General features: G+C 38.8%; 3 protein-coding genes across 8 annotated transcripts in view; 1 reads left to right on the forward strand and 2 right to left on the reverse strand.

The window, feature by feature from the left end:
• SREK1 (splicing regulatory glutamic acid and lysine rich protein 1) overlaps positions 1-4,553 on the reverse strand; it is a 35,136-nt gene extending 30,583 nt beyond the window's left edge. Inside the window, exon 1 of the mRNA XM_027671381.1 lies at positions 4,295-4,553. Within this exon, the coding sequence (XP_027527182.1) occupies positions 4,295-4,455 (161 nt within the window). The 5' untranslated portion in view covers positions 4,456-4,553. The remainder of the gene's footprint in view (positions 1-4,294) is intronic.
• On the forward strand, positions 4,454-12,746 carry LOC113961257. Its single transcript, XM_027671452.1, has 4 exons — positions 4,454-4,697; positions 5,774-5,856; positions 7,055-7,170; positions 11,648-12,746. Exons 1-4 carry the CDS (start codon positions 4,454-4,456, stop codon positions 11,958-11,960), a joined length of 756 nt encoding a protein of 251 aa, XP_027527253.1. The 3' UTR covers positions 11,961-12,746.
• Positions 12,747-13,301: 555 nt separating this feature from the next.
• The window catches only part of ERBIN (erbb2 interacting protein), a 116,066-nt gene continuing 106,356 nt past the window's right edge, over positions 13,302-23,011 (reverse strand). For all 6 annotated transcript variants that reach the window (XM_027671377.1, XM_027671375.1, XM_027671378.1 and 3 more), the window contains 5 exons: positions 22,575-22,706; positions 20,658-20,867; positions 19,489-19,581; positions 18,792-18,866; positions 13,302-16,509 (listed from right to left, as the gene is read on the reverse strand). In XM_027671377.1, the coding sequence (XP_027527178.1) occupies positions 16,402-16,509; positions 18,792-18,866; positions 19,489-19,581; positions 20,658-20,867; positions 22,575-22,706 (618 nt within the window). In that variant the 3' untranslated portion in view covers positions 13,302-16,401. The remainder of the gene's footprint in view (positions 16,510-18,791; positions 18,867-19,488; positions 19,582-20,657; positions 20,868-22,574; positions 22,707-23,011) is intronic.

Consider the following 23,011-nt stretch of genomic DNA (forward strand, 5'->3'; position numbering starts at 1 on the left):
ATTTCATCATACTAATTGCAAAAAATAAACTGGGAACTTCAGAGGCAGGCAGACTATATGTTTCACAGACAGTATGTTTCTGGTTACCAGAACAGCAGCACCTAGATAAAATATCTGAAGAGATGGTCAAATTCAGAATTGCATTTAGAAACACTTAGGATGGAAAATTCTGTAAGGACACTGAGGAGGAAAAACTAAACAGGGCGTGGGAGAGACAAACATGAAAGCCTCATACAATTCAGAAAAACATTACAAGATGACTACATTTCTTCTACCCACTTTGTCTGTAGTGGCCAATGTTTTCACAGTTTCAAGTTTCCACATTCAGGAAAGAAATAATTACATAGAAGGGCTTCTGAGTCAGCTGTAGGGTCTTTGTTCAGATCAGTTTCCAACATCAGAAATGACAGTCAGCTATGACTTTTTTAGCACTCAACAGAAACTTTGTTGACCACAAAGACTTTTAATGGCCACAAGATTTTTTTATTTGGTTTGGTTTGCTGGGGGAGGGGAACCCAAAGTGGGCAGGAGGAGGGGGTGTTGGAGGGGGTGTTTTGGGGTTTTCTGTTGTCATTGTTTGCTGTTTGTTTCTTCATAAATACACATCAGTGTTACAACTCAAATGGCTGAAGCCTTCACTGAAGGTCTTGTGGTCCACACTATTGAAAAATCATAGAATCAGCTGGGTTGGAAAAGACTTCCGAGATCAAGTCCAAGCCCTGATCCAACACCGCCATGGTTACTAGACCATGGCACTAAGTGTCACATCCAGTCTCATCTTAAAAACCTCCAGGAATGGTGAATCCACCACCTCCCTGGGCAGCCCATTCCAATGTCTGATTACTCTCTCTGTAAAAAATTTCTTCCTAATATCCAACCTAAACCTCCCCTGGCAGAGCTTAAGACTTCTGATGTCTCCCAGGTTCTTCTACATTTTTGTTTTCATTGCCAACTCAACAACATAATTCTGTTCCAGGCAGTTTCAGGCCCCATAATAATCTTCATAGATTTCAACATGTACAGAGTCAGCTCTGACAAATGTGTTTTTTGTAACATTCGCCCTCCTGTTTTACTTGGATTTAAATCACAAAAGCTATCTGCAAACTATGTTAAAAAATATTAATATCCAAACACTACTGCAAATGAGGCTCTACAAAGAAGTCTTGGTACCAGCTCTTTTCTGAAGGTTAGGAAGGAGAAATTCTCTATAAGGAGACCATCTCTGCTAAAAACATATTAATGATGCATCTACATCAAGGGAAACTATTAAGATCCAAAAGAACTAAAACTCTCGAAGGTTTCAGTGATTGAGTCCCTTTTAGGAAGTGAGCCTCTGAAATCTCCCCAGCAGACTTCTTAAGAAGTCTTTCCTAAAACAGAAAAGTCCTATTCTGTTTTAATTCCTTTTGTTGCCTTTTTTCTGCTAACCTTTTCTGAGGCTGAATTGAAGGAGAGTCATAGTCTTCTTCCTAGGGTTAAGCACCATTGATGCCAAAAAGCAATTTCTACATCTCTGACTGAAGGTTACTAAAATCCAGTTTCTTTAGGAAAGCAAAAAAACTCAAAAAGGAAATAAATATCTAAATAGTACTCAGACATTTCTGACATTTTTCTTTTCCTTTGTAGGGAGATAGCAACATTCCATCTCCCAGTAACAATCAACTGAAATATTTCCTAAGAATGACCTATTCAGAAAGCTACAGTAAAAAAATCGAAGAAAAGGCTATAAACCCAAATTTTCTCCAGGGAGGATGGTGTGTGGAGGAGACAACAAAAATTAATAACTTATTAAAACAGAATGTTATGGAATAATTATGCAGAGGCTGTGTTTTGCCTCAAAGGCCTCATCTATATTGCTGTCATTGCATGAGGTAACAATGTCTACTGACTGGACCATACCGGTGACAAATCTATGTCCCTTTCCTGAGTTAAGTGAAGATGGCCTATCCACCTGTAAGGCACAAGTGAGAGTGACTCAGTCTGGTGGCACCCCTCAAAGCTAAACGAGGCTTTGCTTAGCTACTAGGATTCATGGACAGAGAACACCGTTAGGCTCTGAACTAGAAGAGGTCCCAAAGCCCATCGCCCAAGGTCTGGTATGACATGTGTCTCCACCTCTCAATACCTGCTGGGTTGCAACCAGAACGGAGCTTCCTGGTGGCAGAACACAGAGGCCAATCCAGTCTTGCGCTTGACTAGGGAAGGGTTACGACCAACTAGCCCATTGTCCAACTTTTGGTTAAAACAAAAGTTTATTTTGAAACACTTGAGTGTTCTAGCTTCCAAGTCCACTTCAGACTATGCAGAAGCAAACAGTGTTCACAGTAGGACTTTGCACATCTAATGGAGAGAGTTTGCACCTCCCTGCTTTCAAATAACTCATTCTGCAAAACCCCAATTGTTGCTCAATAAAGTTGTTCAACATTTAACTATTGAAAAATCCTCTTACTTGAAGGCTTATCCCTATAAATGTGATTTTGAAGGCTAGTCTGAAACACAGATTTCAGCAGGGTGACAAATGTATCACAAAAGCACAAGTGGGACTAGGAATCAGATTACAGGCATCACTGATCTCCTCGCAGGCTGAAAAAAACCACCAGGCTGTGTGAGTGGTTGGCATACTGGAGAACATACCCAAGGCAAAAGACTGGTCACACACTGCAAACCAGCTTCACATTTCAACTGCACTGCAAACCAAAAGGGATGAATAAAACTTTTTGCTTGGGACAGCTTTGCTTCCCAACCACTTGTCAATGAAACATTATTTTCTAAATTTATCACACTGTTATTCAAATATATTTTCAGAAAGTCAACAGGAGGCATCTTTTTTTTGAAACAAAAAACGAGCATTAGAGCAAATAATTAATTTTCTCCCAAGGTACTAATTTGAAAGTCAGGTGAAATGTCCATACCAATTAGGCAAGGAAATCTATATTTCTAACAGTTATGCATAAAACCTGTAAATAAAACCAAAAGTAAAAGAGGTAATTACAATCCCACATCCTGTCTCTGAAAACTGAATTAATCATGAAGAACCAAATTTTATAGCATTATAATCCTGACATTCCCAAGCTAAATCCTACTGTGGTACAGGATTTTATTATTTTACATGTATATACGCACTCTGGCACAACCATACACATCAGCACAAATATTATTTATATATGAATGTCAAAAAAGTATCTATTTGCCTTAAAATCTCTTATATAACCTAGTGAAAGATAAGAGCAACAGCTGTAACAACAACAAAAAAAAGGGTCAGGAGAAAACCCAAAGTATAAAGAATCAATTGTGGAACATCTCCAAGGCAAAGCCCTAGAAAACTGTATAAAAATCCACCATATATATCTAATAAAGTGTTTAAAAATCAATAAGCATATTACATACTATTTACATATTAAATAGTTAATTTTTCTGAATGGCTGGCATTCAAACATACTCAGATGAAATGTAGCTAGATAAGCATTGATAAACACCAACTTTTTGGCTATTCAGCTTTGTAAATCTAAATTTGGTCAGTTTTCATATCTTCTTTTTATTAAAATTCAAGTATGTAAATGCGAATGACTTTCTCTCGTTTCTGCTATTCAATTTTTGTAAGAAAATACACAGTTTGAAAGGGTATGTCTGTTATTCACTTGCCAGTACAACTGCTGCCTAAATAAAAAAAACATTTCTTTTCCTCCCCTTTTCTGCTGATTACCATCTACTCGGAAGAAGCAACACTGTTATACTGCGAGCCCCAGCACCTCTCGCCTCAGCGCACCCCTCGCGAACCGCTACAATCTAGGGAAAGGTGGGACGTCCATGATTAACTTACTGCACAAATCTTATGGGGAGCAACTCGGGGCACGAGGCAGGGACGGTTCCGTCCATCTGCGGAACCTCAGCTATTCTGGCTTCTGTTCGACCACCCCCACCTCGGAGCAGAGCTCTTCTAACAGAAGGGGGAAAAAAGCAAAAAGGCAGGCGGGCGGGGGCGGGCTGAGGGCTCCCTGGCCCAGCTGCCCTGCACACAGCCCGAGCGAGGAGAAGAGCGCCAGGTAAAGTGGGTTTCCAAAAGGGAAACGGCCTGGCGCCGCCATCTTAAGTGCGGGCGCAGCTCCTTTTTCGCCGGCCCGGCCATACAAAGGGGGGGAGGGGGGAAGCGGCACGTGACACCTGCCCGGTGCCCGCACTCATGATGGCGGGCCGGGTCTTCTGTTTCTGCCCTCCCCGCCGCCCCCGGCCCCTCCGCGCCTCCTTCTCCTCCCGAGTCTCCGTCGCTGCGGAGGCCGGCGCGGGCCCCACTTACTCCGGGGGATAGAGGCGCAGCTCCTCTATATCTCCCAGGAAGCCGAAGAGCGTCCGCATCTGCTCGCTGGTCACGGCCGAGGAGAGGTTGGTGACCTGGATGACGGACGTGGGGCCCAGGGGGAAGCCCAGCGGGACCCCGATCCCGCCGCTGTTCATCATGGCGGCGCTTGCCTGGCCGCTCCGCGCGCACCCGGGGGGGAACCCGCCCACCGAGAAGGGCGCGCGCCGTCGGCCGGAGCGGCCCCGCGTGCGGGCAGGCCCTCTAGAGGCACACTCGGCTGCTTGCGGTGGAGCGCCCCGGGCGGAGGGCGGCCCCTGCCGGCAGGGCCTCCGGCTCGCACGGGGCGGGAAGAGCCCTTGCTTCCCGAGGAGCCGCTTCCCACGGAGCCGGCCGGGCCACGGTGGGCAGGGCGGGGCCGGAGCGGGCCCCGGGCCCCGCCCAGGAAAGGGCGCGGGCTGCGAGAGGCCGCCCCTGCCGCGAGCTCTTGCGCGCGCACGGAGGCCACTGCGCGCCGGGCCAGGGGCGGTGCCGGAGACCCCGTGGGTATCGCGAGCCTCTCAGGGAGTGCCTGTCAGCGGCTGGGGGCGCTGTGACCACCGCCCGGGCCAATTTCCCATTTAAATGCTCTTTTGGTGGCCAAGTTCAAGGAAAGACAGTTTAATCCCCCTAGGGAATAAAACCTTGAAACACCCTGTGTCTAAACAGGAACGGGTTGTAATAGATGGGTTGCTAATGCTTCTGTTATATCTTGACTGCAAATCTACCCCACCTAAATTGACTTAACCTGGAGTTGTAGTTGAAGTTCTCGTGAAAAATTAAATTGGCTGGAGAAAATGAGGCTGAGCACTTCGTGTGTCTGCGAGCACTATGAAGGATCGAACTGTTATCTTTCCTAGGTGGTACAGAGCTGTGCTTCTTGGCACTGAAAGGTTTAAGGTTTCAGACAGTTTGTAAGCCTTTCCAAAACCCGGACCTGAACTGAGAAGGGACTGAAGTGTTTTTGAGGTTATCTGGGCTGAAAAAATACTTCAAATTTGTGATACTTCCCTGAGCAAGTAGGTCCACTGTTACAGAATGTCTATAGATAAGTCTGGGTATTGCTTCCTTTATTCAGAGATTTATTTTATGTAAAAATGCCTGTGAATATATTTAAGGTAGGACTTATTTCAAAATGATAATTAGTGCACTCATATTCTTCTTCTAAATTAAATCCATGTTCAAACAGTAAAAGATTTAAAATCTAAGTTAAATCCTTTCAGCCATTCTGGTAGCTTCTAATTAGCCCAAGTTGAGAGATGTTTAACTGGAGAATTCCACATCTTTTGTTATATATTGTGCAAAGTCAAACTCTGGTATGATTAGTCTGTATAGTTTTGTTACGTTTTCACTAACTCACCTCTTTTAAAGATGGTTAGCAGAGGTAGAGAAGCAACTACTGCTTTGAACATTCTTATGCTTTCTCTTTGCATCTCTCAGTAAAGGGTACCAAAATAATTTTCTCTAAAATTCACAAAGAAAAGCTCTGTGATGTCAGAACTGTCTGTGATACCATCCTCCAGGTAAACCCCTTAATACTACATATGAAATTCTGAGCTCCTGGTCTGCTTTTTGAAAGCAAAACAAGCCAAATGCTGTTTAAATTTTGTACTTGTCAGTCCCCAAATGTAAAATGGTGAAGTCTTTAAATAAGAGCAACTACTAACCTTTTGTCTAAGTATTTCATGATTTTCCCACCAGGATTAAAAAGCATTTACTAGGAAATGTTAATTGCAAGTACCAGTAGAAAAATATTGGCAATTTAGAAGGAAGTTACAGTAAAAGCTGTTTTAGATGATCATGAGAAAAGTCTTTCCTTACAAGAAATCACCTTTAGAGCAGATAGTGGGTGGTCTGATAGAGGTAGACACCTGTGTGGAACTTGCTGCACTTCCAGGGGCAGAGAATGGAAATCATACGAGGTAAAATAAAGATATAAGCATTAGAAAGCTTTCTTTAGCCTTCTTTAAATGGAACCTTAAAGATTTCAAAAAGAGCTAACAATTATTTGATAAAAATAAAATAGTTCTAAGTTTTAAGCAATTTATGAGAAGTAAAATTTAACTTCAGATTTAACTAATCCTGCAGTATGGGTAAAATTTGCCTGTGGAAATCCAAAGTCCTTGGATTTTGTTGCCTTAAGAGACCACAGAAAACAGGACTCCGAACCAACTTCGTGTCTAAGATAAAGAGAGTAGGTCCTTTAATTCCAGGTCTGAGGCCCACAGGAATACATATTGACATGCCTCTCATGTCCAGGGGGTTCCACAATTTAAGGTGTTAACCCATCCAATCCCAGATTTGTCCGCCCCCAGATCCTCCCCCCCAGCACACCCCTCTAGAAATTGAGGCACGGGGCTCTGGGACCCCCTCTTCCTCAACCTCCTCCTTATCACAGCACGTACAGTCCTTGGAGTCCCTCCAAAGTCCTGGGTTTGAAGGTCGCTTTGCCTGTGTGCCATCTTGTTGTCCAGGCCAGTGTGCGGATGTTCTTAAACAGAATGAAGGCCTACCTTGAGGGAAGTCTAAACAAGCTAATGGAATTTTGAGGGAGTGATATGGAACAGGGTAAAAGTATTGGGAAAATGTGTAAACTACTGTGCTAAAGGGTTAGGGATATAATACAGCTACTTCTAAAATCTACAAAAAGCTAAAAATCCAAAAATCCATAGGCATCAGTGTCCCCTTTTAGAGGTTTGACAATACCTCAATCTTTTCTAGCCTCTACCACTTATACTGAGAAAGTCTGAAGCAAGGAAGAGGTCCCTATGGCCAAGGAGAATCAGGTTAAAGGAATTGTTCACGTGGAAAACCACTGGACCTGATGGGATGTTCCTGTGAGTGCTGAGAAATCCAGTGAATGTTACTGTGAGACCACCACTAATTATCTTTGAAAGGTCATAGTGTTTGGGGAGGTGAATGTCACGTCTAGATTCCAGATGGGCAAGAAGGAGCACTGGTAAAACTACAGGCCAGGCACTTCAATCCTTGGGAAAGTGATGGAGCAAACCCTCCAGCCAGCCATTTTCAAACATGTTAAGGACAAGAAGGAGACTAGGAGTTGTGAGCATGGATTTACAAAGAGAAAATTGTGCTACCAGCTGGTAGCCTTCTGCAGTGAAATGACTGGCTCCACAAATGAGGGTAGAGCAGCTAGTACTATTTATCTTGACTTTAGCAAGGCTTTTGTGACTTTGTCCCATGACATCCCATAAAACATTTTTCTTCGCTCTTTCAGAAGTAGTATGAGAATGCCACTAAAAGCCAATATATTTGTATAGCCTGTGCTATGTAAGTTTTACTTCCATACACAGTAACTTTACACCACCTTCCCTATCATACAACCAAAATTCCACTATTTTGCATGGATTAGTGATGCAGAACACAGGAAACAAGTATTTCTTTTACAACATGAATGTTCCTTCTCTTGTGAATTAGTCAAGAATAATAATCGTCAAATGCCAGTCTCCTCCTACTACTCACAGTAGACTGACTGTTCAAATTGACTGTTGATAATACTCCTATTTTCTTCAGTTTTGCCCAAACACGTGTTCCAGGTTAGGATATTCTTCTGCCTCTCATAATCAGTCAAGAACTTTACTCCATGTGTAACTTCATGCACAGATGCTTGCCAAGTTCTGCTCATGGCCAAATCCTCAGTTCTAACACTAAGAATTATTAGTAGCCAGAGCAGACAGTTAACATGAAATCTGAAATCAAGAGTATGTATTTTACCTATAGTTATTTCAACACTTTTTTTTCTACAATAAAACTGCATGTGAAAGTAGGATTTTTGAAATATCTAATGCAATTCAGACTCACACCTCAGTTTAAACTTGAACTAACTTTCAAATACAGACAAATTGGAAAGTGTTAACTTTGTAGCATTTCACAGACAATAGCTTTTATTCTAAACCCCAGCAGATCTACAGCACTTCTCAAATGCTAGAAGTTGCTTTCACCCCCTTTCCACTGTTATACCATTCAGATTTATCAGGTAGCTGCTCTCTGTTTTGTATACACCTTAGTATAATTTTTGAGTTTTTTTCAAGAAGTCTGCTGTGTAGAACTGAGAAAATATCTTACAGAAAAAGAACTCTTAATGCTGCGAAGTAATCCCCAATCCACCACAGCTCAAAAATTATATAAAATGCATTTTAAAAGAACTGTTTTTCACAAAATATAAGACCAAATTTATATACCTACCTAGAAAAATTATAAAAATATTTTCCCCAGATAATTTTTCCTCAAAGAGTAACTATTTTCCCCAAATGACAGTTGATCTAGAAATCTTAAAATCCTCCTTATATTGAGATTAACAGATGAACTATACATAGTCAATATAAGTAGCTGAAATCCTTTCAAACCTCCTGCCTCTGATGGCAGTCAGCAGTACAAACTGGCATTGGTAAACTGTGAGATTTCTACATCTGCTTTTTATCTGTTTTACGGCAAACACATAAAAAAAATTATTGTTATGTTGAGCATATCAGTATCTGTTAGAAGAGTTGTATCAGCAGGTATATGAGTGTGTTTTATAATGAAATTCCTCTCCCCATAAAATTGCTTAATTAAAAAATGGAGTAGCTTTTCCCAACTTACAATTATTTTTAAGCTTACTTCAAAGTAAAATGAGAGAGACAGCTGTCAACCTGAGATAGTATTGTTATCTCTGAATCTCCAGGCACACATTAACAGAGGAGGAGCATAATCACCATTTGGAGACTGGAAAAATGCACTAAAGTGGGTAAAATTTGAGAGTCTTAATCTGAGAACAGATTCTGCATCTAATTACTGTTTCAGGGCAACATTTCTTCAGTCACTTATAAAATCTGTTTTCCAGATAACACTACTTAGATTATAGAAGCATTTTTCAGAAAACCCTGTTTTAAGCTGTATGAAAGTCTACGTATCAGTAGATAAACTTTAAGTTTTTTGATATATTTTTAAAATTAGAATCTGTGAATATGTATGTGTAGGGAAAGGAAAAGATGATGTAAAAATTCAGCTTTTAATTTATTTATTTTTTCAATTAAGTTGAGTGTCTGCTAAGAAATCTCATACTTGCTGTTTTTCTGGCAGGACATGCCATTGCAACTGTTCGGATAGGTGCCCGCTATTTCTGGAGGGAAGAAAGCATCTTTTTTCTTTGCTGCGAACTTATCCTGCTAGGAGACGCAGCATGTCATTCTACATGAGGGGAAGATGTTTTTAAACCTCAAAAACCCTATCTGAACAAGATTATTAAAAGGAGTTGGATAGAGAATTTTAGAATTCACTTGGAAGAACCTCCTCTCCTTCCCAGCCAGTGTTTGTAGGAGCAGGACAAAAAGTTTGCTTCGTAGCATAAAAATATAGTAGAACCTTTTTAATTGTGAAATTTGAAAATGCACCTGAGTATAAAACTCTGTGAAGATAAACTCTAATGCTTTATTTACAATTTCTATTTGAAAGTGGCATAAAATAAGCGTGATTCGCGTTCAGTAAGTACTATGGCTGAAAAAAATTTTTGGTGTCTTAAGGTGTCTTAAAATATAAGCACGTCATGATTAATTCTATAATAGATTAATTACAATCTACAGTTAAAAGAACACCACACACTGCTTACTGCAGAGCCAGAAAATCACTCAGTGTATTTTCATAGCTTTTAAAATTAAAATGCAGCAGAAAAAAAAATTATTCAAAAGTTTTATCTGTTTGGAGGCTTTTCAGCATGGTTTCTAACCCTTGCATGCATCAACTCCAACCTCATCAGTCACTTCTCATTACAGTTAGCAAATGAGACAATTTTACATAATTATTGCATTTTTCTCAGGACTTAGTATTATGTCAGCTAACCAGCTGTTACAATCTATTTCAATATTTATTAGTAAACCTCAGTTTCTCTGCAGCGGAGCCATGGCTTTCAACTGAAGTAGTTTTTGGCAGCAACATTCTCAGCAAAAATACCTTTTCCATATTCAAAACCAGTTGTTGATTATTCTACTGTGAGTGGAAGTTTTTCCAGACAAAAATGAATCAAATATGCTAACATGTTGATGTTAGGAGCCTTGGCACAATACTTTCAAATCCTCTATTTTGCCAGTACATACTTATAATTCAGTAGAAAGCTTTTTCCCCTTTTTGTTGGTTGGTTGTATTTTTTTTCTTTCTCCAGAGTTTCTTTCACAAATCACCAACATTAGCAGTTAAATGAGAATTTCTCTGCAGAGCATCTGGTTCATCTGCTACCAGTTTCTCTATTAAGACAGTCCTTGAAAAGTTTGTTCAAAGCAGTATTTTCATATCTGGAAAACAAGAGTGACTATTCTGCCACAGGTTTTTTCATTAATTTGGACAATCCTGAAGCATAAACAGTTCAGCCATTTGCAGTGTCCAACCATGCCTCATGAAATGGATGCAGTGCAGAGCCATATTTCCCTCTGTGTTATGCAGCTGCAAAAATAGATGTTACAGGCTCCTGTGATCACAAATTTAATTCCCAGTGCTATGAAGTTCAGGACATGCAGAAAAGCTTTGTCATTTCAGCAACATGACCTTTTAAGGAGAATTGTTCTTGGCCATCTCAGGAACCTTGCTAGCACAGTCACGTGTTCTCTTGCATGCTCTAACTGCCTCTCTAAAACTTTTGATCAGGTATTCATATAAATATGAGGGGCTGAAAAAATCAGCCATTACAAGCTATGTGTTAACTGAATCTTTCACAGCTCAATTATATTTATCCGTAATTGCAACTTACTTTTGACAAGCACAAAATCCTGGGCGGAGCATTTCTGACGTAGTCTAAAATATTGGTTGTAGTGCTCATTTTATGTTTTCCTTCAGGCCAAACGGCTGCTACTTTTTCCATGCTTATTGCTTTATCCTTAATACAAAGCAATTGTTCAAATTGCAGTATGGAAATATGATCACATTCTGACAGACAGTATCAGGAAAAGCCAGTACAAGTAAGCAAAGAGCTGAGAATCCGGGAATGTGGCAGTGAAGAAGGTCTGAACTACCAGGAGGGGTGATGACTGCCTGTACTTGAAATGAGGCCCTTAGAACGCGTTAGAAGGGGGGCTGGAAACCCTCCAAGAAACTTTAGGGTACGTGCTGCTGCCAGGGCTGTGAGCCTGGGGCAGCTCTGGCAGCTTCTAGTGGGTGTGGTCAGCAGCCCTTGACGCAGGGTACCCAGAGCCTTTGTTGCAGCTGCCCCTGGCTTGGGGGAGAGGGTGATGCTCCCACCCTTTAGCTGGTGCTAGGGAGAGGCCTGTGTCAGAGCTTGTTGGATCAGAGGGAGTACCTGAGGCCTCTCCTGGACCTTACCTGCAGGTGCTGTGTTGCTAAGCAGAGGAGTTACGAAGTCAGCAACTTGTGCAGCTCAGGGAGAGACAGGATCTCCTCAGACCCTACATTTTCAAGAGCCCTGGACCCCCATCATGATGCAGACTGGGACAGTCTGTCACTAGCAGAACCACAAGTGGAAAGCAACAGTGGGAAACTGGTGGCTTCCAGCACCACATCTAAGGCTCCTGCTTATAGTGCTCTGGTAACATTTGGTGTAGCAGAGCCCCAGTTTCAAGGTACTCTCATAGATGCTGCAATAAAATCTTCTGCACACATTACAAAACTGAATTTAATCTGAGGCAACAGAAATACACTTTCTTTCTCTTTGAAAAAGTGCCTTCAGTCATAAAAGCACAAGTTGGATCCAGCATTCTTAGGTGCTTGATGAAAAAGTAAAACGTTGAGTTATGAAATAATGTCCAAGTAGGGAGTAGATATAGAAAACCTAAATAAGGCAGGGCCTAATACTCCAGGGTCATCAGGGCTGTAACCTGTTATAGTTAAAATCAGTTTTCTGCATAGAGAAGTAGGAAGTAAAGTATGGTAGTAGTATGCCAGATCCACATATACACAGAAAAAAGACTAAACAGTTTGCATTTCTACATTGTTGTGTGGTTTCCAAGAAAACTAAATGTAAAGCTGAATTTAGCTCTCGTGTGAAATTGTGCCTTCAATTTCTTTACCATGTAACACTTGTACACCTTTTCAGGACACTCCTAATTTTAACCCTACTCACTGACTTAGACAGCCCTCTCTGCTGTCAAAACTACTTAGTTTGCAACTAAAGTCCTCGCTCTGTGACAGAAGCCACTCGCTGCCCTATCTGATTTCATTGTAAGACTGGGGTGTATTAGCTCTGGCTGAGCTGGAGTTTATTTCCCCACAGCAGGCCTCACAGTGCTGTGCTTTACATTGGTAGCTAGAAAGGTGTTGATAACATACCAGTGTTTTGGCTACTGCTGAGCAGTGCTGGCACAGCATCAGCACTGTCTCTCCAACATTCCCCCATCAGTAGACTGGGGGTAGGCAAGGTCCTGGGAGGGAACACAACGAGGGCAGCTGACCCAAACTGACCTTAGGAGTATGCCAGACCATATGATGTCAGCTCAGATGTAACACCTAAGAAAAGGAGGAGGAAGGGGGGACATTTTTATTTACAATGTTTGCCTTCCAGAGCAAATGCTGCGTGTGCTGAAGCCCTGCTTCCCAGGAAGGGTCCAGACATCACTTGCTGATGGGGAGAATAAAATTATTATTTATTTTCTCTTTGCCTGTACATGCACTTTTGCTTCAATAAAACTGCCTTAATCTCAACCTATGAGTCATTTTCCATCTTCTTTTCTCTCCTGTGCACCTGGGGAATGGGGAGTGATAGAACAGCTTGGCGGGAACCTGGTGTCCAGCCAAGGTCAATCCACCACATGATATCATTTACAAAGTCTTTCTTTGTTGTGAATAACCCAGTCTTGAAATGAAATCACCTAGAACAGAGGCGTGGGCACTGAGATGCACAGAGCCAGGAACACAAATAAGACTTTACTAATGTATATTGATAGAGTTACATCTACAGATACTGTAGAAGAATAAAACAGTGTTATGGAGAATTTCCTAGAACTTAAATAAGTCAATTTCACACAGCTTTAAAGAGCATTAGTTTATTATCTATTCTCCATGTGTTACCTCAGAAACAGTCTAATTATATACAAAAATTTGGAATGTTGAATAAATGCTGATCAATAGAAACATTACATAGCTGTTGACAAGGGAATAGTTCTAAACAAAACCAAAATAATCATAAATATTTGATTCTGTGTGTTGCTTATTGCTATGTTGTGTTCATAGAATGCTTTCAAGTATATACACAATTTTTTAACTCCAGTCCAAAAAAGAAACTAAAAAATATTTACATAATAAATACGTGGGAGACTTCATTTTTTCATTACATCAGTCGAACTGATTCTTTAATGAACTATTAAGAATAGAAAGAATTAACAGAGGTTGCATGAACTCACTGCCATGCTGAGTAACTTAGGCTGCTGATGGATTTTATTCTATTCAAAATGTAGTTTACGATGCATTCAAAATGAAAAGTGCTGATATTGTCTCTCCTCCTGCTGAATTCTGGCTGGAGTAGTTCAGGAGACATTTTTCTCCCACTCTCTGCAAAATCATTTAGTCTGACATGTTAACCTTCACACACTGACAATGACAAAAACACATTTCAATCCACTGAAAAATCAAACATTTACTGAGTAAAATCAGCAAAATTCATGTTTTATTAGATGTTTAGTTTGCTAACTGATGGAAGACAAGCTTTGGCCAAGTATTTTCACAAGAACTACTAAATCTCTTGCTATAAACCTCTAGTTATATAGTTCTACCACAGCCGAACAGTTTTTGGTAGAATTTTCCCGTGATACATAAACCTGAAAATTAAGTGACACAACAACATTTAAAACTTCTGTTATCATTAAAGCAAAATACAATACAGTATAATTTCTCAGTGGTATATTTAAATGTACTGCGAAATGTATACAAAGTCAGTCCAAGATCAGTAAAGAATCAGTTCTGCTTTTTGGACTTTTCCCTTCTCAAAGATACAGGTTTTGTAGAAGACCAAAGTAATTTAGGACTTGTCTGTATGTATCCCCATTAAAAGGCAGTGTGTGATAAAAATAACATGATTAAAAATAATGAACATGTGATGCAAACATTTTGCATTTTCAATAAAAAAATAGAAACTAACCAACAACTAAACACATCTTAGAAGCGGAACACTGAAGCCTGCCATTATATAGCTATGTTTCTCATTCTTTTCTTTGAAGATTACCAGCACACAGAAAATAAGTGAATTTTATCAAAATACAGCACATTTCTACTAATATATCCAAAAAATCATTTTCTATGTAAATATTACTGAAAATCAAATAAAAAGAATTAAAATATACAAAGAGTTGTTAAAGGGTTTCAATTAAAATTATTAAAACTATACACAGTACAATAAGCAATAGTTAACATCTTTGAAAGAAGTGCAATAATATTGGCGTTAACTTATTAAAAAGTACTGCCTGTTTATTTCTGCTAGCTATGTATAATTTCTCTCTCTTCCAGCTCATTGTCCCAAAAGTAAAGGAAGCTGGTGTTTTTGCTAGCTTTATTAAAAGCATTTACTTTTTGGGTTGAAAAAAACGCTTATACCTGTCTCAAACTACCAACTTTTATATAATTAAAAATGAAATGCAATAACTGAATATTGCTCCAATGACAGGCTAATCATTAGCCCTGCTTAAAAACAGTTATCGGTCTTCTGTGGCACTTTTCCCTGGTCCATAACAACCGTATCAATTATCACTGCAGGTCATGCAGTCTCTATTCAATTACAAAGGAGAAAGATAACGTTTCTGGTAAACAAAACTAACAGAAGCATAATTGAACATTTTGTACAGTAATAAGGAACAAAGGCAGCCTGTGGTAAATCACTATTACATTAATGTAGTTAGAAACCCTTTAATGACTCTGAAGTGTCTAGTTCGCATTTAATGTTACCTGTAGGAACAGCCCTTTAAGAAACCTCATTACCAATTGGTGGGTTTTAAGTACACCCTCCCTTTGCTCTCCATCTCACCACAGCAATTCTCTGCTCAAAGTTTCACAAACTTGCTTTGGTTGCCTAGCTCCATGCGTATGGTTTCCTTTTTGATTAACAAAGCAATGCAAAGGCCAAATAAAATCAAGATGTTTTTCATAATCCTTCCTGCACCATTTGCTTTTGTGTCTGTTTCAATATATATTACAGGCAACAACCTTAAAAACTGGCCATTTCAGTTTCATTTTTAAAATCTGTACGCTTAAAATGGAGTCCTTTTTATGAAGTTTAAAGTATCGCCATTTCCACAAAATTCAGGATTTCTATTGCAGAGAAAAATCTCTGGGCACAATTCCACAGTACTGTTGAAAAAATTATGTATGCAAGAAAACCCAACTAAACATAAATCACATGTGGCAAATGAATATTGAATGACTACATTAAGAACAAATCCTGTATAATATCACAAATTTGTAGTTATAGTCTTCCTAAAAAAACACCATAAGCTTTTATTGCATTTTATATTGGTAGATGTACACTCCAGAACTAAATACTTTTTCTTCTTTCCTGATTCCAGATTTAGATAGCAGATAATTATTCCACCTGACCTTTATTCTGTCCAATCAGCACCACCTTCCATCTACCCATTCATCTATACAATGTGCACATAGCAAAGCCAACACTTCATATCCCCATTCATATCTACAGAAGTGGTTCAGCGTAACACATTAATATCTGGTGAATAAAAATAAAGGCAATAAACAGCTACAGGATAGACAGCCCTGCCATCTGTCCATTGGCTACGACTGAGGCTTTGCAAAGCCTTGCACGAAGTTTAGTAATGTGTATGAATTATCAAAAAATAAACCTACCATCTGTACAAAAAAACAACACAGGTTTGTTCTTGGAGGAGTGATCCTTAGATTGCTATAATGCTTAAAAACAAGTTTATTCACCATATGCATTTCTAAAATTATTTCTTGTACGTTCTATACAGTGGTTTTGCCCTCTTTAACCACAAGTTCAGTATTTCCTATACAAATTTTGATCATAATTCTTTTTGAGTTCTTTTAATGTATAAAAATATGCAAAATATTGTTTCTCCTAAGTCCTTCAATGAATCCTGTTGGCTTATCCCCACAATCAAAGGTACTTATGAAGAAACTTCTCGTACAATGATGAGTTCCACAGCATTCTGAAAAGTCTTTAGTAAAGATACAGCTTGTCCATGATCAATATTGATGAAGCTGTAGCCATTAGCCTAAAAAGAAACATTTAAAACTCAAAATGACAGTTTCATATGCCATGTTAGTGAAACACAACTCATATTTCATGTTAGTTTATTTAAGCTTTAAGGTTTAAAATAATCAAATTCTATATGAATGCAGAGAATAAAACACTGCAGATTTGCAGATTAGTTGAACATGTATCTGTATGCTACAAAAACCCCTGAACTACCGTGTCAGCCTTGGAAGAATTTTGCAAATAATCAAAGGAAAACCAAACTTTGAACCATTAACATCACATATCTAATTTATCAGTCTTAATACAGACACATCAAAAAACCCCTAAACCTTGTACAAATCACACATCCCATTTTAAGTAACAGAATATTAGAAATGGCATTTGTGATAAATTAAAACTATTGAAGCCCATAACAAAAAACATTGATAGCATGGGAAGCCATTTTAGGGTGTGAGACCTCTGGAGGTCATCCCCAACTTGAATGTGCCTATGACTCTAAACAACATTGTTATCGTTGGACAAGTTTGTCCTGGCAAACACAGGTAGGCCTAAGCAGCCTTAAAAAACAGGGAAAACTTGGCTATGGTTCAACTTCTCAGAGTACTACTGCAAATTCACATTCAGTTTCGGCAGCAAAATCTTGCAGAAGGACAGATTCATCCGGTTTAACTGTTATTGCTTCCAGCTGTGCATCCCACCTTTCTCCCTGAGCTGCTTATGTGGTGACAGAGTGAACTTGCCATGCTCTCTGTGCCTTAGCTGTGCCACTTTGAAAGCTGCAGTTCCTTATCCCATCACTGAACACTTGCAGTTGTTACCAGCTGAATCCTTGGTTATTAAACCAGTGGTTTTCAAATCTTTCTAGGGTTACAGAGGAAGATTTAAATACACTGTTCAGAAAGCAAAAGCGGCAACAACCATCCCAAATCATCATTTGTACAGAATGTCCTAGCCCTAGTCTTAAGTCTTACTTGCAATTATCAAGTCACTAGTTGTGTAGAATATTTTATTAGACATATGGATTAGACATGCACTGTAATATGCATGCTTATTGCATTTTTTACAGAGAACATTGCAAAATCAAGCATAAGCAAAGGCATTTTGGAAGAGATGATATTCAGTAAAAAAACCCACAAGTTGACTAAGTGGTAACAAGACAGAGTGGGGCTGTCATTACATCATCACTGGAATTATCACAGGTATAAAGAACATGCTGTTACACAAAAAATATTCTTAGTTATGAGAAAGGAAGCAGCCTCTAATTGTCTAAGCATGAAAATGCAACTTCACCTTTAGCTCTTTTTCAAATTATGAATTCCTCATTAAACAAAAATCTTTAATTTAAAGAATTAGACTAAGTTTTCAATTTGGCTTTGTTTTAGAAAACTGTTCACAGGATGTTGTGGTTTCATCGAGATACTAGTGGGGAGGGTGGTGTTTGGTTTTGGGTTTTTTGTTTGTTCTGTTTTTAGAAAACTGAAATGCATCCGAGTCGACTCCACCAACATTCTCAAATCACTAATGGGGTGAATTATTTTTAACAAGCTTTGCAACTTTAAGGGTGGCTGCAACAATGTTCAAATGTGCCCTTAGCCCATTCTTAAGAAACTGTTCATTTCTCTGACCCCTCCCCAGATAGCTTAATGAGTTCACAAGACAAATTCAAACAAATCTGATGCAGATAGGTCTGAAAGGTACAGACACAGATTAAAGAACGACACAGCTTGCAGCCCAGAAGCCATGACTCCTGAATGCCCAACCTGGTTCACTGGCAGCAGATGGGGCAGCCAGCTGAGAGGCAGCTTCTGCATGTCCAGAGTGCAGTGCCAGTGGGGGAGAGGCAGCAAGGGCTGGCAGGAACTGTAGGGTGGAGAGGGATTAACAGCAAGATGCAGCTGCAGAGAGGGGCTGTGAGGAGTAACTGCTGGTATTCAGACAACACATTATTCAGAACACTGCGTGTGAACAACCATAAAATGAAAAACTGAATGACAGTAAAGCCTACCGAAATGCTCATGTTCCACCTTAAATGATGTTTTGTCATTCTTTTTTGTTGTTTTGTTTTTAGAAGTGTGAAAAATGTTCAGAATTTGAAAAAATTATCCACCATGCTTCAAGTCCATATCATCTCTCCTGATGCTAGGTGGAAGAAAATTAAAAGCATCATCCCAGAATATAAGAAAAAAATCTGGAAAAGATACCGGTAATCTATCCAAAAATTAAACATTCTCCTCTTAGATGCAAACTAAGAATGAACTGGCATATTACATAGGCTAATTAATTAGGTGATTACAGTACCTGAATTATTTTATCCCCAGGCTGCAGCAACTTAGATGCCGGTCCGTCTGGCTGCACTCTCGTTACAAATATTCCCTTGAAAAATAGAGGTGGAAAACATTTTGACAACTTGTTTATGAATAGCAGGACTAGCATCAAACAGATGTAATTCAAAACATTTTTTCAATTTTTCATCCTAAGTAGGAGAGAATGCAATTTTATTCTACAGGTCTACTGTCTTTTGAGACTGCCTTCCTTTTCTTATTTTAAATCCAGGAGAATTATCTTTAAAGGGGTACTGAGGGGCAAATTCTGATTTTCTTTGGCTTAATTTGGCAGATGTATATGTCAAAATGTATATGTCAGATGTATATGTCAAAATTAATTATCAACTACCAGAAATAAAGCTGTAGGCTGTGGTCTCTTTTTTAATAGGATTCATAATTGTACCCTCTGTAATTCAATATCTCAAATCTATTGAGTGATTTCTAGAACTGTGCAAGAACTACTCTGCTAAAATAATCCTCCGTGTTGTCATGTGACCTCTGTGGTCACCTACAACCTTGATTTTCCACATCATTTGTCCCCAGTTCTCTCCCTTCCAGTCCTGGAGGTTAGTAGTTTGGGAAATACATATACTTCCTTTTCTCCCTTTGCTAAACATAAGAAACATTATAAATCAGAATGCTTTTAAAAAGCATTAGTATAAAATACTTACATCATCTTCTGGTCTGAATGGATTCCCTCTACCACCAACTCCTCCTGATATACTAAATCCAAGTTCTGGATCCTTGTCAATTCTCACTCGAATCTAAGTAGTTACAACTAAAGTTAGATAAACTGGCTGAAAATATGCATTCAGAGCTACTATCATGAAATTATTACTATGGAATTCAGGTGAACAAAAGCTTTACAAAGCAAAAAAAAACAAACAACCCACCAGTTCAAGAGAGTATTATATCTCATTATTTTACTGCAGAACAAGATTACAATACAGCAGCATCATGTGCCTAAGTTTTACTCCAATATCACTATTATTATAATCATAATTCATGTGGGCTTTAAATTCAAATATATTTTGATATTATGTAAATTATTTTAATGCCCCTAGCAAATATATATGCTCCTATGAAAGAACCTATTCCTCATATTTCTTTGCTACCTTAGCTGAATTCTAAAAATCAAATCTCATTCCTACTTTCACTCTAAGTTCTAAGTAGCCAACACTGTCTTCTTTCTCTTGCTAGAAGACTTGACTAGAAAACTTACTTTACACAGTAAGTGGACATTCTCATTCTAGCACAGAATTTAAATGTAGTTCTCAGTATTTTCTCAGAAAACCCAAAACAATACAGAAAGCAGGCTGCCACAATGAAAGAGCCATTAAATGGTATAAGAATTTCTTATATGTTCTACATCTGTCTATCATAATAAAACTGATAATTATCAGGCATGCATAAGACTGCTCACACTTTTTTTTAGGGACTTCTGTTTGTGAATGCACATTTCTACATTTGCAGGGTTTTGAACCATTCCAGATGCAAAGTGCTCCAAGTTGTACAGCTACTTTGTATTTTTTCAGTTACTAGCTAAATAATGAGTTAGGGAACAATAAATATGGTTGAGAAATAAATTTCCAGCTCACTAAAAAGACGTAAGTTTAAGTTTCTGGTATATTCTGTTAAAAATCTACCACATTTCTCTCAAAACTGGAAGGAACGTGTGATTTGAGTAGAATTGCACTGAGATAACATTGTCTTCTGCTGGAGATAAATGCCTATATGATTTCTGTCACCATTGACAGAGAAATTGTAATACATGAAAACAATGTAACAATTCACTGCCATTTAGTGACAGATGTCATATCATACTAGATTTTATTCTTACCTCTTGCTTTGCCAACTCATGGCTTTGTCTGGGAGAACACTGGGACTGGGTATAGGGAGGGTGGTGGGCAACTTTCAACATCAGATAATCAATTAATTGCTCTCTAGATGGATGTCTTGCTACTGATGATTGAGGAGGGAGATGATGGACTTGGCTGTAGCTTGCCTGAAGTCTTTGAGGCTGGCACATTTGTCCATTTGTCAAAGGCATCTGAATAAAATATGAATTCTCAGTGTCACACATTAAATAAGCAGCAATCCTCAATTCCTCCTCTATTATTTCAATACTTCTCACAATTGACTGTTCTTAGTTTTTAGTAACATTACTAAAACTACTCTTCTGGATCACATATAATTATACTCCATTTTCTTCAAAGTTATAAGCTCTGACATACTGAGAACAAATATGAAAAACAAAAACTTTCTTTGAATGCTAATCTACTAGAACAGACTAGACAACCTTTGCTTTTAGCACTTGTTTCACTGAGTTTTCCCAAACGTTATTTTCTAGCAGTGCAACTAACAGTATTGACACTTGGTTGGTATCAGTATAGTTTGCACTTTCCTTGCATAAAACTCAGAGATTTTGTAATGATTTCCAGTAGATCATACAAAAATAAAAATCCGCCCTAGCTACCAGACAGAAACTATGTGCTCTCCAAGCATCCTAAGGTGACCACAAGAAAACCTTCTGAGCAAGTTCACATCCATGCTCAAGATTTTACTATCAAAATTGCAGTATTTCCAACAGATGTTATTCCTCTGTTAACATATGTCACTGATTTGATAATGGTGACAAGCAGCAGTAAGGTACACAACTGTCAAGATATACAGTACATTCAAACTATGTCCCCAGGAATGATGCTGGAGGTGACAATATTTCTTATTGAAGTCTCAGAGTTACTGCTCAGCTCTGCAGCTCTGTGTTGAGATGGGTAGACTTTTCCCTCCTTGCCCATTTGCCTCATGCTCTTATCCACCCTAATTAGTCACTCATTTGTCTGTATGATTCCAAAAATGCTACAGGTTTGAGTTACAGATCTTTTTTCTGCCTCCCATTAGTTACAGGATACAAGGATGTTAAAATACTCCCTCTCTCAATATTATAAAATAACTGAAGTGTGCAAATTTCAACCTTTAAACATGCTATGTGAATGGACACATATCAGAATCTGTTCTGAGTTTATCTCAAACTGATTCGGAGAAAGGATGACGTATTTAATACATTTTTAGCTTATTTATTGATCAGATGTATTTAATTTACACAATTTTCCACTGCCTTTTCTGAAAACCTGAAGTATGAAGGAAAACTACTTTTTATTGCAGTGCCAGAGGCAGAGTTTACATAGGCAAAATATATCCACATGCAAATTCCCAATATCCAGTGTCTGTAGAAATGCTACTGAAATTACTGAAGTTATAAGAATAAAATCAATTGATGCATCATAATAATTTACAAGCATCCATTTAGTTTAATTGTAGTAAGTCCCACCTCTATAGATGGTGCTTAAGAGATGAATGCAGTGCCCCCTACAAATTCAGGTTTATCATCACAATTTCATTACATTTTTCAGGTTTGTTCTTTAAAAGGTTTAATCAGATTCAGATTGCTTTTCTGAAATCATCTGCCATATTCCAATTTCCACTTGCAAGTACTTGTTTGGCTGCAGATTTTTTCTTTCAAAGCACCTACTGAAGAAAACTAAGAACTCTCTCCCTTGATACAGTTAACTAAGTTTTGTCTTCCAAAAAGAGGATGCTATTTCATCTGTACTAGCTTCGAAGCCTGCGTATTACATTTTAAAGAAGCCCTAGTTCCAACTGCTATCCCAACATAAATTTCTACTATTAATAAAAAATACACCCTTACAAATAATAGTAAATAATATCCTATCCATGGTGTCATGCACATAATTACCTGCACAGCTATTTTCTTCATGCTGTCTGAAGGAACATCTTTGAGACTAAGCGTGGCAGATGAGTAATTCTGCTGTCCTGAAACAAATACTTCATCCTGGCATTGGTCTCCTGGAGTAGACGCCTGAGGATGCTTTAAGCAGAATGGAGCAGTAAAGACAGCTGTCTTCAGATAATTCAAATTAAAACATTCTGATAAAATATGTTAAGGGCTTTATCATTCTTTATCTTCTTTGATTAACTAGCAGAAAATCTCACTAGCCAAGCCACCATAAACCCATAAAACACTGATGAATATTTACAGAAACTCCCAACTGCAGAGGTGTCTTTAATCACCAGTAAGCTGATGAGACAAGTCAACAAATGCTAGGGACTAACTTATTCAAGGATTAAACTTCTGTTGACTTTATCTTGCTCACTATGGATACCATAACATCA

The sequence above is a fragment of the Neopelma chrysocephalum genome, unplaced genomic scaffold, assembly GCF_003984885.1.
Source record: "Neopelma chrysocephalum unplaced genomic scaffold, ASM398488v2 Primary Assembly neopelma1_97102, whole genome shotgun sequence".
Lineage (NCBI taxonomy): Eukaryota > Metazoa > Chordata > Aves > Passeriformes > Pipridae > Neopelma > Neopelma chrysocephalum.

Coding starts and splice junctions, on each gene's coding strand:
- LOC113961257 (XM_027671452.1), top strand. CDS start 4,454: ATGGCGGCGCTTGCCTGGCCGCTCCGCGCGCACCCGGGGGGGAACCCG. Junction 4,698..5,773: donor ACGGAGCCGGCCGGGCCACG/GTGGGCAGGGCG, acceptor TGCATCTCTCAG/TAAAGGGTACCAAAATAATT. Junction 5,857..7,054: donor TCTGTGATACCATCCTCCAG/GTAAACCCCTTA, acceptor AATCTTTTCTAG/CCTCTACCACTTATACTGAG.